The following is a 17667-nucleotide window of genomic DNA, read 5'->3' on the forward strand; positions in this document are numbered from 1 at the left end:
CCGCCCCATTTTATGTCCCACATTTCTAGCAAGATTCTATCACAGTTCCTTATCTTCAGTCAGCAGTAATTATAGTGGCTGACCTAAAAGCACAGATGTTTCTTAGAATACAAGATTAAGTTGGATCCTGAAATGCTTACGTAGCAATCTGACCTTGCCTGTGATTTAATCTTTTTGGGTTTTTTTGGGTTTTTTTTGAGACAGAGTCTTGCTCTGTTGCTAGGTGCCAGGCTGGAGTGCAGTGGCGCGATCACAGCTCACTACAACTTCCGCCTCCCGGGTTCAAGCAATTCTCCTGCCTCAGCCTCCCGAGTAGCTGGGACTACAGGCACACGCTACCACGCCCAGCTAATTTTTGTATTTTTTTAGTAGAGAGGGAATTTCACCATGTTTGGCCAGGATGGTCTTGATCTCTTGACCTCGTAATCCACCCGCCTCGGCCTCCCAAAGCGCTGGGATTACAGGCATGAGCCACTGCGCCCGGCCCTGTGATTTCATTTTAATGAATGCATTCCACCAGAAAAATTAGAGAGATCAGATCTGAGGAAATAGCATTCAAGCAATAACTGATGGTTGCAGTTTTTCTGTACACCACATAACTTTAAGTTATAGAAATTGTTGCATTTGGAAATTTTAAAAAAATTTTATTTGAAAAGAGTCTAAATCTATCTCCAAGGTGATTTCTCTTTTCTGAATACCTATGAGCCCTGTCAGTATCATTTAGTTACTATAGCTTTTAACATTTTTGTTTTATAATTTACATTTCAAATTATCTTGACATATGTATGCTTTGTCTCCCTGACTATACTATGGGCTCCTTCATGCTGCCATAACTAGGTAGGTAGGTAGAAGATATGAAATATTTTTCATCACATAACAGATTTACTTTATTAATTTAGTCAGCTCTGTTAGCTGTTAACATGTCATGGGTGTATGTTGTATGTATGGAGGGAACATACAACATGGATAGTACTTCTAGAAACATGGATACAATTATTATAATTAGCCTTGTTTACTCTGTATTTAGTATGTATGCTTATTCATATCACTGATAGCTGTCTGAGTCTTTTATTAAAAGGTACAATTTAAAAAATAGTTACTTATAACTTCTCTTTTGCAGACTGTAAATCCTGCTTGATGAAATTATAATTGCACTCTAAAAGGCTTGAATAAAATGAAATTTTATTTTCCTTTAAATTTGTGTTTTTGTTGATGTTCTAAAATATAGTAGGTTAAAAAATAAATTTGTGTTTTTGTGCGATGAATATAGAGGCCTTTTATCCTTCTTTAACTTGTTATCATTGTGGTATAGAAGAAAGAAAAAACAGTAGGCTGGACCCAGGGAAACTAGGAACCAGGCCTGGCTCTACCACTAACAGAGTGTGTGCTCTTTGATGGGCCATTTCTCCGCTTGGGGCCTGGGTCTTTGCATTTATAAAATGGAGAGTTGAATTAAATGATTTACAAGATCTCTTCCAGCTCTAACCTTCTATAAGGAAACTCATCATGGCAAAGAGACTGATTAAAAGGTTCCACTGTGATAGAAATAAAATATAGATAGCCAGTTCTCATGTACAGTGAATATGAATGGGCGTTAGTTCCTTCATTGATAAAAATGGTGGGTGTTTGATACCAACTCCTTGGTTTATAAGGCCTAATTTGTTTTTTTATGGATTGCTGTGGTTGATTTCCTACTGTTAAAATGTGAATAGTAAAACTTTTTTTTCCCCCTTCAATTTAGTGAATGCAGTAGTAGAGCAGTGTCTATATTCAACAAAGAAGGGTGTTTGGAGATTGTGTTAAAGTATTTAAGTAGGTTTCCCACCAATGTTGACCTGGCTATTTCAGTAGGTAAGTGAAGAAAAGATGATGACTTATTAAGTATATGTAGCCTTATTCAAAAATTTTCAAGTAGCTTTAGCATGTTTATTCTACAGGAACAATTTATTTTTCTCATTGTATGTGAATGTGTAGCTAAACACCTGTTTTTTCTGGGTCTTCTTAAATCTGTAATTAATATTATTTATCTACTCCTTCAATTTTTCTGCTTTTGGCTCTGAAAGGGAGAAAGGTAATTATGTGAGGATATGTGGTTTCTAGCCTGTTCCCATTCTTAGCAGACTTTATTAATTCTTGAAGTTTTCTACTCCATTTACTAAGAAACAGTAACCCATAACTACCAGGGCTTTAAGCCAGTTAATTGGAGTCTAAACTTACTCAAATGTATTAATGCTACTGTCTCATACTTCCAGCAGAAGACTGACTGCCTGAATTTGTTGAGAGAGAGAGGAAAAGAAGTGATAGAAATTCCACTTAGGCCTGCATGCCTTCCATGAGACAGGGAAGGCAAAGTCCAGCAACTTGAGTGGCCTTGACTGCCTCGCCTTCTCTTTATTGGGCTGGAGAGCCACTGGCGACCCTCAGCTCAGTGGCAGGAGGCAGAAACCAGAGCATGGGCAGCTCAGCAGAATTCTGGGTGGGAGTGGAGAAACAATTGAGGAAGAGCATTGCTTTTCTACCCGTCGTTACGGCAGGCATCTAGCTGTCCCTTTATGGAATTGTGTTTCTCCTGGCGAGGAAGAAGTGTATTTTCCCAACTGCTGTTTCTCTTGGCTCTAAAGGATATTTTTAAGAGAACAGAAATGGGGGGGAAATAGTGGAATAAATATTACTGAGAAAATTTTAAAAATCATTTCTTCAAATGGAGTCTTGGCGGGGCTGGGAGTTGTGAGTACATGGGGATTTTAAAAACAATTCAGCTGTTTTTAGGAAATTGATAGGTGACTTAATCTCAGAGGACAGTTTTTGTTATGATAAGAGAATTTCAGGAAAGTTAGTTCATATCTTTTAAAAGAAAAGCCATTTCCATTTTTGTGCCTTTAGTCTGGACTTATTTCTGTTTTTAGTTTTTCTTCCCTCTAATGAGCCTTTTTGAAATGGATCAGAATAAAGTAGTTTCGCATTGTATAATAGTGTTTTCCTTCTGCATGTAGCTAGATGAATGATTTTTAAAATATTACTTCTGCTTCTAAAGTCAGGCAAGGCTTACATATAGAAAAATGAACTCATAAGTTTCCATCCCATGTATCCATACAACTTTTTTTGAACCTGTATAGTAGCAGTTATGGATGTTTGCTAAAGTAAATTTAATTAGACTCTTAATGGCGAAGATACTGCATTTGAATATATATACAGAAATGCATATATGTGGATTTCTGTATAAATGTATTGTCTATCACAGCAGTAGCATGCGTTTTGAGTAATTTGGATGGGCATGATTTGATATTTTACACATCTCTTAATTTGCTCATACTTTTATATAAAACTGCTTTTTTTCTTAAAGAGCTATTGCTCCGCCAGAAATAACCCTAACTTTGGAGGTCATGATAAATTTAAAGGAAGCCAGAGCATCCCAAAACCTAGGACCTGTTATCGACAACAGAACTACAATAAGAGTATGGTCCATGGCCATTTGCTACTGGTCCTTGATAAGTACATAAATTGAGTGTAAACTTTTTTTTTTAGACAGAGTCTCAGCTCTGTCGCCCAGGTTGGAGTGCAGTGGCACAATCTCAACTCACTGCAACCTCTGCCTCCTGGGTTCAGGCTATCCTCTCACCTCCCAAATAGCTAGAATTACAGGCGTGCATCACCATGCCTAGCTAATTTTTGTATTTTTAGTAGAAATGAGGTTTTGCCAGTTGGCCAGGCTGATCTGGAACTCTTGACCTCAAGTGATCCTCCCACCTCGGCCTCCCAAAGTGCTGGGATTACAGGCATGAGCCACCATGCCTCGTCTGAGGACAAACTTTTGTAAATATTTATAGTAACGACATTGCCATGACATTTAAGAGCCTTTTAAATTGTATTTTATAAAACGTGTAGATCTGGCTGGGCGTGGTGGCTCACTCCTGTAATCCCAGCACTTTGAGAAGCCGAAGCAGACAGATCACTTGAGACACTTACACGCACCACTGCACTCCAGCCTGGGTGACAGAGCAAGAGTGTCTCAAAAAAAAAAGTATAGATCTGTACAGGATTAGAAATTTAAAAAGAAAAGAAACATGATCTTTTCCAGCACTGATAGTTTGGGAAGCCTCATTTGCTTATGTCATCCTGAGTTAAAGCGTATATATTCTGCAAAAGCTACATGTATCTAATGAAGTGGTAGCAATACAGATTTTATTGATGAATTATACTGGTGTAAATTACCCTAAGCAGAATTCATTTGTTTTTAAATATTTATTTTTTGCCTTATAGCGTACTGTTTGCAGACAGTGACTGAGGATAACCCAGAGCTGCTGAAGTCTTTCAGTGCTACAGCATTGCACGTGCTGGAATCAGTACTGCTTTCTCCTGTCAGTTCCATGGAATCCCTTCTATTGAAGACATTGGTGGCAGGTAATATTTAGCCTTATGACACAGTGTAACGTTTTAGTAGCTTTCAGTATGGATAGAGGTGGGAGCCAAAGTGTAGTTATTCATTTCAACTGCTCAGGCCTTCTGTGCTTTTATCTGTTCTGACAATTTTAATATTTAAGAAGAGACCCTTACTTCAAGTAGTTGTCTATAGTTGTAAAGCCTTGTAGAATATATATATATATTTTTTTGAGACAAAGTTTCTCTCTTGTTGCCCAGGCTGGAGTGCAATGGTGCCATCTCGGCTCACTGCAACCTCCACCTCCTGGGTTCAAGCAATTCTGCCTCAGCCTCCTGAATAGCTGGGATTAGAGGCATGTGCCATTACGCCTGGCCAATTTTTCTGTCTTTAGTAGAGATGAGGTTTCTCCATGCTGGTCAGGCTGGTCTCGAATTCCCAACCTCAGGTGATCCACCCGCGTCAGCCTCCCAAAGTGCTGGGATTACAGGCGTGAGCCACCATGCCCGGCCTAGATTTGTTTTGAATTTAACAAACTACTGTTAACCTGTTAAAGACATGCTGTTGTCAGGATCCCCACCTATTTATGAACCAGTGATTTCAGAAATTGCCCACTTGGGTTTCTATAAGTTTTTTTTTTACCACCAACTTTTTTCTCTCCAGAATCCCTGAATACAGAAGTAAGAAGTAATCTGAAGGTCTGTTTAGTATGTACTTTATTTAGTTTCTGTATCTATTTTCCTCTTGCCCTTTGGCCTAGCAGAGATAATTTATGTTGAGAGATTGTTGGGTTTTTTCTTTTTTCTTTTTTTTTATTGTTTTGAGATGGAGTCTTGCTCTCTCACCCAGGCTGGAGTACAGTGACATGATCTCAGCTCACTGCAGTCTCCAATCTCCACTTCCCAAGTGCCTAGCCTCTGGAGTAGCTGGGATTACAGGTGCATGCCACCATGTCCAGCTAATTTCTGTATTTTTGGTAGAAACAAGAGTTTTACCATGTTGGCCAGGCTGGTCTCAAGCTCCTGACCTCAGGCGATTTGCCTGCCTTGACCTCCTAAAGTGCTGGAATTACCGGTATGAGCCACCATGCCTGGCCTGTTTTTTTTTTTTTTTTTAATTTTAGTCGTAGTAAAATACACATAAAATTTACTGACTTGATCGTTTCGGTTTTTTTGAGATAGAGTCCTCCTCTGTCACCCAGGCTGGAGTGCTGTGGTGTGATCTGGGCTCACTGCAGCCTCCACCTCCTGGGCTCAAGTGATCCTCCCACCTCAGCCTCCCAAGTAGCTGGGACTAGAGATATGTACCACCAGGCCCAGTTAATTTTTTTTTTTTCAGATATACTCTGTTCTCCCAGGTTGGAACGCAGTGATGTGAGCTCAGCTTACTGCAATCTCTGACTTCTGGGTTCAAGCAATTCTCCTGCCTCAGTCTCCTGAGTAGCTGGCATTACAGGCACCGACCACCACACCTGGCTAATTTTTGTAATTTTTAGTAGAGATGAGGTTTCACAGTGTTCACCAGGCTACTCTCGAACTCCTGACCTCAAGTGATCAGCCTGTCTCAGCCTCCCAAAGTGCTAGGATTATAGGCATGAGCCACTGTGCCCAGCCACAGTTAATTTTTTTTTTAATAATTTTTTCTCTGCTCAGCAATTTTTTTTTTTTTTTTTTTTGCAGAGATGGCATCTCACCATGTTTCCCAGGCTGGTGTCAAACTCCTGAGCTCTTACAATCTGCCCACCTTGCCCCTCCCAAAGCACTGGGATTATAGGCATGAGCCACCACGCTCAGCCTTTAATTGTTTTTAAACGTATAATTTAATGGTGTAAAGTACATTCAGACTGTTGTGCAACAGAAATCTGGAACTCTTTTTCATCTTGCAAAACTGAAACTGTACCCTTGAAATATAATTTTTCCTGTTCCCCTTCCCCCAGCTGTTGTCAGCCACCATTCCTTCTGTGAATTTGACTACTCTAAATACCTCATAGAAGTGGAATCATACAGAATTTGTCTTTTTGCGACTTTCTTTTTTTTTTTTTAGCATAATGGCCTTAAGATTCATCCATGTTGTAGCACGTGTCAGAAATTGCTTTCTTTTTAATGCTGAATAATATTTCATTGTAGATATAATACCACATTTTGGTGATCTGTTCATGTGTTGATGGACACTTGGGCTGCTTCTAAACTTGGCTGCTGTGAATATGACTGCTGTAAAAATTGATGTAATCTTTTTTTTTTTTTTTTTGAGACAGAGTTTTTCTCTATTGCCTAGACTGGAGGAGGGCAGTGGAGAGATCTTGGCTCACTGCAACCTCCGCCTCCTCGGGTCAAGTGTTTCTCGTGCCTCCACCTCCCAGGTAGCTGAGATTACAGGCGCCCATCGCCACACCTGGCTAATTTTTGTATCTTTAGTAGAGACAGGGTTTCACCATGTTGACCAGGCTTGTCTTGAACTCTTGACCTCAGGTGAGCCGCCTACCTTGGCCTCCCAAAGTGTTGGGATTACAGGGTGAGCCACCACACCTGCTGAAAATGGATGTAATCTATTCAAGTCCCTGCTTTCAGTTCTTTTGGGTTTATAGCCAGGAGGTGTTTTTATTTTTATAGTAACATAAAAAGAAAAATTACTCTGACTACTTAATGATAGCTTCTGTTCTATTTTGGTAATTTAAAAGACCAAGAATCTGCTCTCTTGTTTGTATAGGAGACTGACCTTGGAATCTTAGTACATTCCATTCCACTCTTGGAATATAATAAGCTACTGAGGAGAGCAGCATAGGTTACAATGAAAGAAAGCGATGCTACTCAGTTTGTCATTTTTTTTTTATTTTTTATTTTATTTTTTATAGAGATGGGGTTTCACCATATTGGCCAGGCTGATCTCGAACCCCTGACCTTGTGATCCTCCCGCCTCAGCCTCCCAAAGTGCTGGGATTATAGGCATGAGCCACCGCGCCTAGCCCACTTTGTCATTTTAAAAGAAACTGGATCAGTGTTCTCTGGGTCTGCTGATAAGGAGTGTATCAGAGAAAGGCATTGTGTGCCAAGGAAGGGAGAGATGATTGTGCAGGGTTATAACTAAGGGCACTGCCTCAGTGTGGTACTCATCGATACTTAATAAAAAATGAACAAAGGCAGTGGGACTGAGATTTTTTTGAAATTACTCTGGCCTAAAAGCTTCAGTCTTGTGAAAACTTAATAAAGTATTTCACAGGCAATTCTTATTTTTATGCTCACTTTTTCCCAGGCACAATTTGGAATCTAAAGGACATTATTCCATGCAAGAGTCAAGCAGAAATCATAAATGCCTTACTAAAGATCTTATCTGAAGTTTTGGAAATGGATGCTGGTGAAACGGTTATTCAAATGAAAGAGACTGAAATGCAAAGGCTAAAAACTGTGGCAGAGGCTGAGGAAATATTAGAGAACACTAATGGTAATGATTTGATTGAAGATGATGAAATGGAAGGCATTTCTCGTAAAAGGAAAGTCAGAAGGAAAACTTTTGTTTCAGATTTACTTCCGGTAAGTCAGATTGATGTTCTCAAATAGGGGTTAATACAGCTGGGTTTTTTTCCCCCAGTTATCCTTGGCTTCGCAGAACAATGTTATAGCAAAATTAGCTATAAAGTGAGTTTCAGTAAAAATGAGTCGTATTTTCCTGTTGACTCTCTTTATGTCATTAAAAATCTACTCCTCCTAAAGGAGGCAATATCTCTTGTCTATAATGATGGTTTTCTATATAGGAGATTTCAGAGATGGAGTAGACCTATCCTTTTGGAACACTTTGGACGATCATCTTTGTAACTCTTGCATCTCCCCGCTTCTGTTACATACTGTCTGCCAGACTGTCTTCAAACTAAAGGAATTTGTTCTTTGCCTGAATTGTCCTTTGTATTCTTGCCTCTTATTTTTTAGCCTTATCAAGGTGGCAGACCAAACCTTCATTTATACACTACTGATCAGAAGATGTTGTGTGATGGTGAGATGAATGATGGTTTGTAGTTTTCTTGGAGTGGGTGATGGTGGCATACTTGTGCTGGTGGTGTGATACTGCAGAAAAGGAGAGTAGTCTTGGGTGCAGGAAGCATTGCAGCTGACACAGTCTGCAGAGAGCCATACTTTGGGAGAGCATTTTGTTAAGGAGGAGAGCAAATAGGAAGACAGGGAACACAGTGAGTGAGGCTTTCTTCTTTCAGATGCACGTTTACTGCGTTCCTAATGTATGCCAGGCACTGTGCTAGACACTGGTGATAGAAAGATAATTAAGACATAATTTCCAGCCTTCAGGAACTTCCTCTGTGTTGGGAAGACAGACACATAAAACCAAGGCTTTAAGGCCTGTGCTAAGAATAGTGCTATGGCTGTGCACAGATTTCTAAGAAAGTGGTATCTGTAGAGTAGGCCCTTGTAACTCAGCCCCAATGGGAGAGGCAAGAAAGAGGCTGCCAAAGAGAGCCTTTTGGACAGAAGACCTGAGCTGTCATAAAAGAGGTAAGAAAAAGCAAGTTAGTGTTTGGAGAGATCACTCAGGCAGCTGAAGGGAGGGAGAGCACAAGGGGCCTGGCACCAGGAGGACCAGTCAGGAGGCTGCTGAAGGATGATGAAGGCTGAGTTGGGAGGAGGCAAGTATGTCCTCTCATGCTTACCTGTGTTCATGATGTTGGGAAGCATAAACTGATGGTGTTTCAAAGAAATGAAAACGCGGATAGAACCACTTTTTCCCCCGACATGAGCAACCTGTGGGTGCCACCCTGTCCTTGAGTTGCTCACAGTTCTTTTTTTAAGACAGTTTTACTCTTGTTGTCCACGCTGGAGTGCAATGGTGCAACGGCATGGTCTCAGCTCACCGCAACCTCTGCCTCCCGGGTTCAAGTGATTCTCCTTCCTCAGCCTCCCAAGTATCTGGTATTACAGGCGCTTGCCACCATGCCCAGCTAATTTTGTATTCTTAGTAGAGATGGGATTTTTCCATGTTGGTCAGGCTGGAATTACAGGCATGAGCCACCACGCCAGGCCTAGATCTTTTTGTTTTATTATTAATGGTTTATTTTGAGACAGGATCTCACTATGCTGCCTGGTCTCAAGTGATCCTCCCACCTCAGCCTCCCAAAAAGCTGGGATTATAGGCGTACACCATAGTACCCAACCTGTTGCGTACCTGTATGTGGGAAGAGGGGATGTGATAAATCAGGGCTTGTGAGGTCATTTTCAGCTGTGGGCACCATCCTACTCAGGTTTCTGTTGATCCTAACTGATAAAGGTATATTGTGTTTGAAGGATCTGAAATCTCTGGCTGGTAACGGGAGAATGACATTCTTGTGTGATTGTCCCTATCTCCATTCTTGCTTCCAAGGGGCTTCTATAGGGAGTAAGGCTGGGGGTGAGACCCAAGTCTAACAAGGTTTAGATAGAAGTGCCACTGTTGATAAAAAACTATTGATATTTAACTGTTATACAGAGATTTATTTTTGTTTTACTTTTATTTTGGTGCTTATAAAAATGCAGTGTTTTCTTATAGTAAAAACTTGCTTTTTTAAGTCTTTTGGCCAGGTATGGTGTCTTATGCCTGTAATCCCAGCACTTTGGGAGGCTGAGGTGGGCACATTGCTTGAGTCCAGGAATTCAAGACCAGCCTGACCAACATGGTGAAACCCCATCTCTACCAAAAATACAAAAATGAACTAGGTGTGGTGGCACAAGCCTGTAGTCCCAGCTACTCAATTTGGAAGGCTGAGGCACAAGAATTGCTTAAGCGCAGGAGGTGGAGGTTGTAGTGAGTCAAGATCACACCACCGCACTCCAGCCTGGCCAACTAAGTGAGAATCTGTCTCAAAAAAATAAAACTAAAAGTAGGGATAAAGTCTTTCTTAAGATTGTAGTGGTGGATGGTGGTGGGTAGCAAGGGTAGAGGAGGAAAAATGGAAAATAAAGTGGTCTTAACATAACTGACTAGACTGAATGATCAACATGCTAGCCAGTGAGCCGGCTGGTGTTTAAGTGCCAGTAGCGTGACATGAACACAAATTATTTTCCGCTGTGGTCTTCCATCCTACTCAGTGTCTTCTGCAGCACTCTTTTAGAATCAAAACTGCATCATTTAAATTAAGAAGGTATAATCACAAATGAAGGAAGAGCAGTTCAACCCAAGTTTGATTTTTCGGGGGGTACATGCAAAAGTAGAGTACCCCCGTCCAGCTTCCACAGTTACCAATTTTCAAATCCTGGTCTGTTTGACTTCATCTAGTTCCCCTCACACTGTCTTTTCTCTACTGATTATTTTGAAGCAAATCTCAGATGTCATAACATTTCATCTAAATTGGTTCTTTATGTCAGCTTGATAGCAGTAAGAAGCAGAGAAAAGTTCTGAGGAAGAGAGTTACATAAAGAGGTGGAGCTTAGTTTCAGAGCTCCTTTTAAGCCAGATCTTCGTCCCAGCACTCGGGGGAGGCCAGGGTGGGTGGATCATTGAGACCAGGAGTTAAAGACCTGCCTGGCCAATATGGTGAAGCCCTGTCTGTACTAAAAATACAAAAAATTAGCCAGGCATGGTAGTGCATGCCTGTAGTCCTAGCTACTCAGGAGACTGAGGCATGAGAATTGCTTGAACCCAGGAGATGGAGATCACAGTGAACTGCGATCACACCACTGCACTCCAGCCTGGGTGACGGAGCAAGACTCTGTCTCCAAAAAAATAATAAATAAATTGAAAAGAATAAGCCAGATCTTCATATATTTTAAGTGGATGAGAGCCTAGCAGCAACATATCTTGTTTAGCTTTGAGTCTCCTCTAATAAATGTATATTTAGTTGAATTAGCACACACCCAAAGCAAATGGAAATGATTTTTATATACATTCTTGCTACCAATAAGTGGAATTCAAATTTAGGGATTCCTGAACTACATCTATTAAATTAGCAATTTGCTTTTTTATTTTATTTTTTTAAAGAATATGTTTCAAAGTTAATTTGCTGCACAGAAAACTCAACAGGGATGGGCATGGTGGTCATGCCTAAAATCTCAACACTTCGGAAGGCTGAGGTGGGAGGATTACTTGAGGTCGGGATTTCAAGGTCAGCCTGAGTAACATACTGAGACCTCCATCTCTACAAAAAATTAAATTAAATTAAATTAAAAGCCCACAAAAATTAGCAGATAATTTTTTTTTCTTTTTTTTTTTGAGACACAGCCTCACTGTTCCCCAGGCTGGAGTGCAGTGGTACAATCTTGGCTCACTGCAACCTCTGCCACCCGGGTTCAAGTGATTATCCTGCCTTAACCTCCCAAGTAGCTGAAATTATAGGCATGTGCCACTACACTTGGCTAATTTTTTTTTTTTTTTTTTTTTTTTTTTTGTATTTTTAGTAGAGACAGAGTTTTGTCATGTTGGTCAGGCTACTCTGGAACTCTTGGCCTCAGGTGATCTACCTGCCTTGGCCTCCCAAAGTGCTGGGATTACAGGCGTGAGCCGCCGCGCCCAGCCATTAGCAGGTAAATTAGACTGGCTTTAAAAAGTTAGCTGGGCATGGTGGTGTGCAGCTGTAGTCCCATTTATTCAGAAGGCTGAGTTGTGAGGATCCCTTGAGCCTACGAGGTTGAGGCTGCAGTCGAGCTATGATGGCACCACTGCACTCCAGTCTGGGTGACAGAGTGAGGCTCTGTCTCAAAAAGAAAAATTTGTTGGTAGGATTGTAAATGGGTATGAACATTCTGGAAAGGAAAACAGGAATATGTCTTAGGATCTATAAATGTATTTTAAACCTTTGACCTAGTAAATCTGAGGAAATAACATATGCAGGAAATCTGAAAGATTCCACACTAGTGGAATACTTAGTAAATTATAGTGAATTCATTTAATGGAATATTGTGCAGCCATTAAAAAGACAGTTGAGGCCAGACTCACACCTGTAATCCCAGCACTTATGGGAGGTGGACATGGAAGGATTAGTTGAAGCCAGGAGTTTGAGACCAGCCTGGGCAACACAGCAAGACCTTGTCTCTACAAAAAATAAAAAATAAAAAATTAGCTGAGCATGGTGGCATGCACCTATAGTCCTAGCTTCTCAGAGGCTGCAGCAAGAGGATTGCTTGAGCCCAAGAATTAGAGCCTGCATTGAGCTATGAACGTGCCACTGCATTCCAGCCTGGGCAACAGACTGAGACTGTGTCTCTAAGGGGGAAAAAAAAGACAATTGAAAACTGAAACTTGGAAATCTTCAGACAGTAAAATATACATTATTTTTAGCTCATGTACTGTTTTGAAATATCAGTATGGTTATTTCACTTTTCATAGACAATTTGAGAATTGAGGTCATATAAATTTGTATTACCCATTTTAAGAAATGTTAGTTGATGATTTTAAGTTTAAGTTGGCGTTGTGTATTTTCAGAGGAAAAACAAGCTTCCTTTTTTCTTCAGTCTTAGAGAAATGCTTTGTTGTAGTCTTTAAAGAAAGCCAGAAAGCAAGTCTGTCTGCTCCATAGCAAGTTCTGCAGCTCATGTAAGGGCTTGTTAGTAGTGTTTGTTAACGCAGCCATTCCAAGAAGACATCTAAGCTAAGCATCTAAAAGCAGGTTCATTGTAAGTGCCTGGTGTCTGGAATGAACTCTTGTTTAAATCTTAGTGTGCCCAGCTACTTCTTGACACAGTAGATTAAGTTTCAGGGTGAATTCCATTCAGAATTCATGAGTATTTGTCTGTTCTCTTCAGCTAACCAGGGGACGCTTGGAGACTAGCCATGCAGATAGATGGGAACCCAGTTAACGGGGGCATGCTCCACTGTACCAAGAGGAATTATAATGGTTATTTGTACTTCTGGCACTTCATGACTTTTCTTTCACCTACCCCATTCCCTGTATGCTCTATTCCAAGTGCAAAAATCTAGTAGACTTTCACTAAGGAAATTCCCCAAAAGCATTTTACCAACCAGTGAGAGTTGGTCAGTTGCTTTTTTTTATTTTTTTTTCAGGCCACTGACAAGGAACTGAGAGAGACTATAGCATTACTGACAGCCCAACAGACTGCTCTGGAAATTATCGTCAACATGTGCTGCAACGAAGGTTTGTTAACAATTTACATTTAGACGTTTTCCCCCTGGGCCAAGAGGGAAACTCCTGTGGAGATTTTCTTAACTATTCCAGTTCTGCGTGGTTTGCCCTCTTCCCAGATCCCTCCGATGACGAATGGGAAGAGCTTTCTAGCAGTGATGAAAGCGATGCATTTATGGAGAATTCCTTCAATGAATGCGGGGGACAGCTGTTCTCTCCCCTCTGCCTCTCCCATGAGGTTCACACGGCTCTCACCAACTACCTCATCCCAAAGAAGGTAATCTGTTCTCATTCTAGGTTTACCATGGAGCATGGAAAAGGCTTAAGCAAGGTATTCATTCTGTGTACAAAAGAAGTAAGCTCACACTTCCAGGTTGTAGGTGGTGGTAAGATCTGAGACAAAGCTGACCTAACAGTACTGGAAATAGGCGAAAAGGTCATTCTATATGAAGCCTAACCATTTCACTTAGGAGTAGTATATTGGAGTTATATAGGAGAATCGTGTGTTAAATGACTACTCTTTAACCTTTGCATTACTGCCTTTTTTAAATCTAGGTTTTTGAGAAAACAGCCTTTCCAAACAGCATTGCAGTTGACCTATGTTCTAGGAACCCTACTTGGAAACCTTTGATTAGAAAGTAAGAACTTTACTCTTCTCAAAAACATTATTTTATCTTATGAAGTGATGGGTCATTAAATAGAAGGTGCTGACTCCCCCAAGGACCCAGAAGTTTTGTTCCTAGGTAAATACATTAGAAAAATAGGTGCCCACATGCCCTAGGATACATGTCTGTGAGAGTGTTCATAGCAATGTGTGTCACAGTTGCCCCAACCTGTAAGCAAAGTTGTCCATCAGAATTAGAATGGTAAATAAATTTTGACAAAATCATGCACTTCAATACATGCAGCAGTAAAAGGGATCTGAATTAGAACTACTCATAACTCGGCTAAAACTTACATTGTTGAACCAACAAAGCAAGACATAAAAGAATATGCACACTGTGATTCAGCTGAGAAACAGGCAGCATTGAACTATTTGGTTCAGGGATGCATACCTAGGTGATAAACCTATTTTTTTAAAAAACAGGCACGGAAACGTTTACCGTAAAAGTCTGTATAATGGTTACCTCTAGGTGTCAGGGAGGTGGGATGTTATGAGGAAGAGATACAGGGGCTTTCAGGGTCCGGCAGTGTTTATTTCTTTTCCAGGTGCATGGGTGTTAGCTTCATAGACTATTCGTTAAACTCTCTATGTTGTATACTTAACTGTATATATGCCACATTTCACAATTAAAAATAATTTTAGGCCAGGTGTGGTGGCTCATACCTATAATCCCTGGACTCTGGTAGGCCAAGATGGGAGGATCACTTGAGGCCAGGATTTTGAAGCCAGCCTGGGCAACATAGCAAGACCCCATCTCTACAAAGAAAAAAGTACAAAAACTAGCCTGACATTGTGGCACTCAGCTGTAGTCCTAGCTACTCAGGAGGCTGAAGCGAGAATTGCTTGAGCTCAGCAGTGTAAGGCTGTAGTGAGCTATGGTAGTGACACTGTACTTCAGCCTGGAAAATGCAATGAGACCCTATCTGAAAAAAATAATAATTTTAAGGATACTACCTTACACAGAAATTTTTCCAAAAGACATTCCTCATGACTCATCAATTAGTTGTGTATCGGAGGCTGTGAATACTCAAGCAGTTTGATTTGGCAGATTAACAGTTCACCTTACAATTCTAGCACTTTGGAAGGCCCAGGCAGGAGGATTGTTTGAGGCCAAGAGTTCAAGACTAGCCTAGGCAACATAGCAAGACCCCATCGCTACAAAAAATAAAAAACAGCCAGATGTGGTTGCATGCACATGTAATCCTGCTCATTAGGAGGCTGAGGAAGGAGGATCACTTGTGCTCAGGAGGTTGAGACAGTGAGCTGTGATCACATCACTGCATTCCAGCCTGGGCAAAAATAATAACGTTATAATACTATTATAAAAATATAATTAATTTTGTATTTATTTTATTTTTCTAATAATATTATATAATTGTCTAAATATAATAATAAATTTTAGAAAACTCAAAAAACAGTTCACCTTGTGATTCTTTGCTAACTACCATAGATCCCCTTGTATTTACAGATAATTTCAGTCAGAACTTGAAGCTTGGGCTAAAAGTTAATACTGAATTCTGATGGGCACCTTTCTGGAGAAACAGATGGGATTGTTTTACTTCCTTTCCAGGATGAACACTATCCAGTGCAGAGCCCTCCTGTGTCTCCAGAGTCTTGTGTCCCTCCTGGATGTGGAGCACCTGGGAGGAGCTGCAGCCCTTCAGACACTTGCACAGCATCTGTCACAGCTGCTTTTTTCTCAACCAGGTAAATATTTAGGCCTTATTGTGAAAGACTACTCAGATGGAACAGAATTTTGAAGGGTCAGGAACTTGGATTTTGTAAATGTATATTGTTTGTCATCCAACCTGCAGAAACCTTCCCAGACACAAAGAATCGTGTATTTGTAGTTGGCAAGGGGGTACAGAGTCAAAATGAAGTATGCAAGCAGTTCTTGAGCTTATCATTTTCTTTTTTATTAAAATTGTTTTCATCCACTTATGTCAGGCCAATCAAGGCTGAATCATAAATGTCATAAAGGCCTCATTAAGATATTTGGGTAATTCTCGGCTGGGCACAGTGGCTCACACCTGTAGTCCCAGCACTTTGGGAGGCCAAGGTGGGTGGATCACCTGAGATCAGGAGTTTAAGACCATCCTGGCCAATATGGTGAAACCCTATCTCTACTAAAAATACAGAAATTACCTGGATGTGGTGGCGGATGCCTGTAATCCCAGCTACTCAGGAGGCTGAGGCAGGAGAATCACTTGAACTCAGGAGGTGGAGATTGCGGTGAGCTGAGATCATGCCACTGCACTTCAGCCTGGGCAACAAGAACAAAACTCTGGGCTGGGCGCAGTGGCTCATGCCTGTAATCCCAGCACTTTGGGAGGCCGAGGTGGGCGGATCACGAGGTCAGGAATTCAAGACCAGCCTGACCAACATGGTGAAACCCGTCTCTGCTAAAAAACAAAAGAACAAAACTGTCTCAATAATAGTAATAATATTTTTTTTTCTTTTTTTTTTTTTGAGACGGAGTTTCGCTCTTGTTACCCAGGCTGGAGTGCAATGGCGCGATCTTGGCTCACCGCAACCTCCGCCTCCTGGGTTCAGGCAATTCTTCTGCCTCAGCCTCCTGAGTAGCTGGGATTACAGGCACGCACCACCGTACCCAGCTAATTTTTTGTGTTTTCAGTAGAGACGGGGTTTCACCATGTTGACCAGGATGGTCTCGATCTCTTGACCTCGTGATCCACCCGCCTCGGCCTCCCAAAGTGCTGGGATTACAGGCGTGAGCCACCGCGCCCGGCCCAGTAATAATATTTGAGTAATTCTCTATTCTTTTCCTCCTAGTTGTAAGCATTTAAATTTGACTAATATATGTATGTAGTAAGGAATTAAAAAGTTATTGGAGAACAGAAACTGGAAAGCTTCCCTCCTTTCTCCCACACCCAGTTCCTCTCTCAGAGTCAAGTCACTGTTAAACCAGTTACTTGTATATCCTTCCAGAGAGATTCTCCAAATATAAGAGAGCCTGCACATGTATGCATGCGTGTGTGTATGTAAGGCAAATGGTAGAATACCATCCACACAGTTGTACACCTTGCCATCATCTAACATGTGTCTTTCTTCTAACACCTTTGCATGGTAGGAGCTGATTCTCTAAGTTACAGGTCTCTGGTACGGATCAATTTCATATGTACACAAAGATCTATAGAAATACCAGAGTTAAATGTTCTTTTAAATGACCTAGCTGCAGGTTTCACTTGGAGTAAAAAAACAAAAATAAAAAACAACCTAGCTGTACAAAGTCTAATGCATGTTATTCTAACAGATTTTCATAGTTTACTATGGCTCCCATCAGCCCCGCAAGGTGTCCTGTGGGGTGGGAGTGGGACTCCCACTGTCCCAAGCTGAGTTCTGGAAAGTTTCTCAATTGTGGGAAAATATAACTAAGCACTTGGATTTTTTTTTTTTTTGAGACCGAGTCTCGCTCTGTCGCCAGGCAGGAATGTAGTGGTGCAATCTTGGCTCACTGCAACCTCTGCCTCCTGGGTTCAAGCAGTTCTCTTGCCTCAGCCTCCCAAGTAGCTGGGACTACAGGTGCAAGTCACCATGCCCGGCTAATTTTTTTAT

At 41.0% G+C, this 17667-nt stretch overlaps 1 protein-coding gene across 3 annotated transcripts in view; it reads left to right on the plus strand.

Moving 5' to 3' along the window:
• HEATR3 (HEAT repeat containing 3) overlaps positions 1–17667 on the plus strand; it is a 58081-nt gene that overhangs the window by 5174 nt on the left and 35240 nt on the right. For all 3 annotated transcript variants that reach the window (XM_012472244.3, XM_021673599.2, XM_064383042.1), the window contains 7 exons: positions 1742–1851; positions 4261–4401; positions 7628–7905; positions 13349–13439; positions 13547–13704; positions 13983–14065; positions 15662–15798. In XM_012472244.3, coding sequence (XP_012327667.2) covers positions 1742–1851; positions 4261–4401; positions 7628–7905; positions 13349–13439; positions 13547–13704; positions 13983–14065; positions 15662–15798 — 998 coding nt within the window. The remainder of the gene's footprint in view (positions 1–1741; positions 1852–4260; positions 4402–7627; positions 7906–13348; positions 13440–13546; positions 13705–13982; positions 14066–15661; positions 15799–17667) is intronic.

This window comes from Aotus nancymaae, unplaced genomic scaffold (assembly GCF_030222135.1).
Source record: "Aotus nancymaae isolate 86718 unplaced genomic scaffold, 86718_ANA_hifiasm-v0.15.2.pri h1tg000030l, whole genome shotgun sequence".
Lineage (NCBI taxonomy): Eukaryota > Metazoa > Chordata > Mammalia > Primates > Aotidae > Aotus > Aotus nancymaae.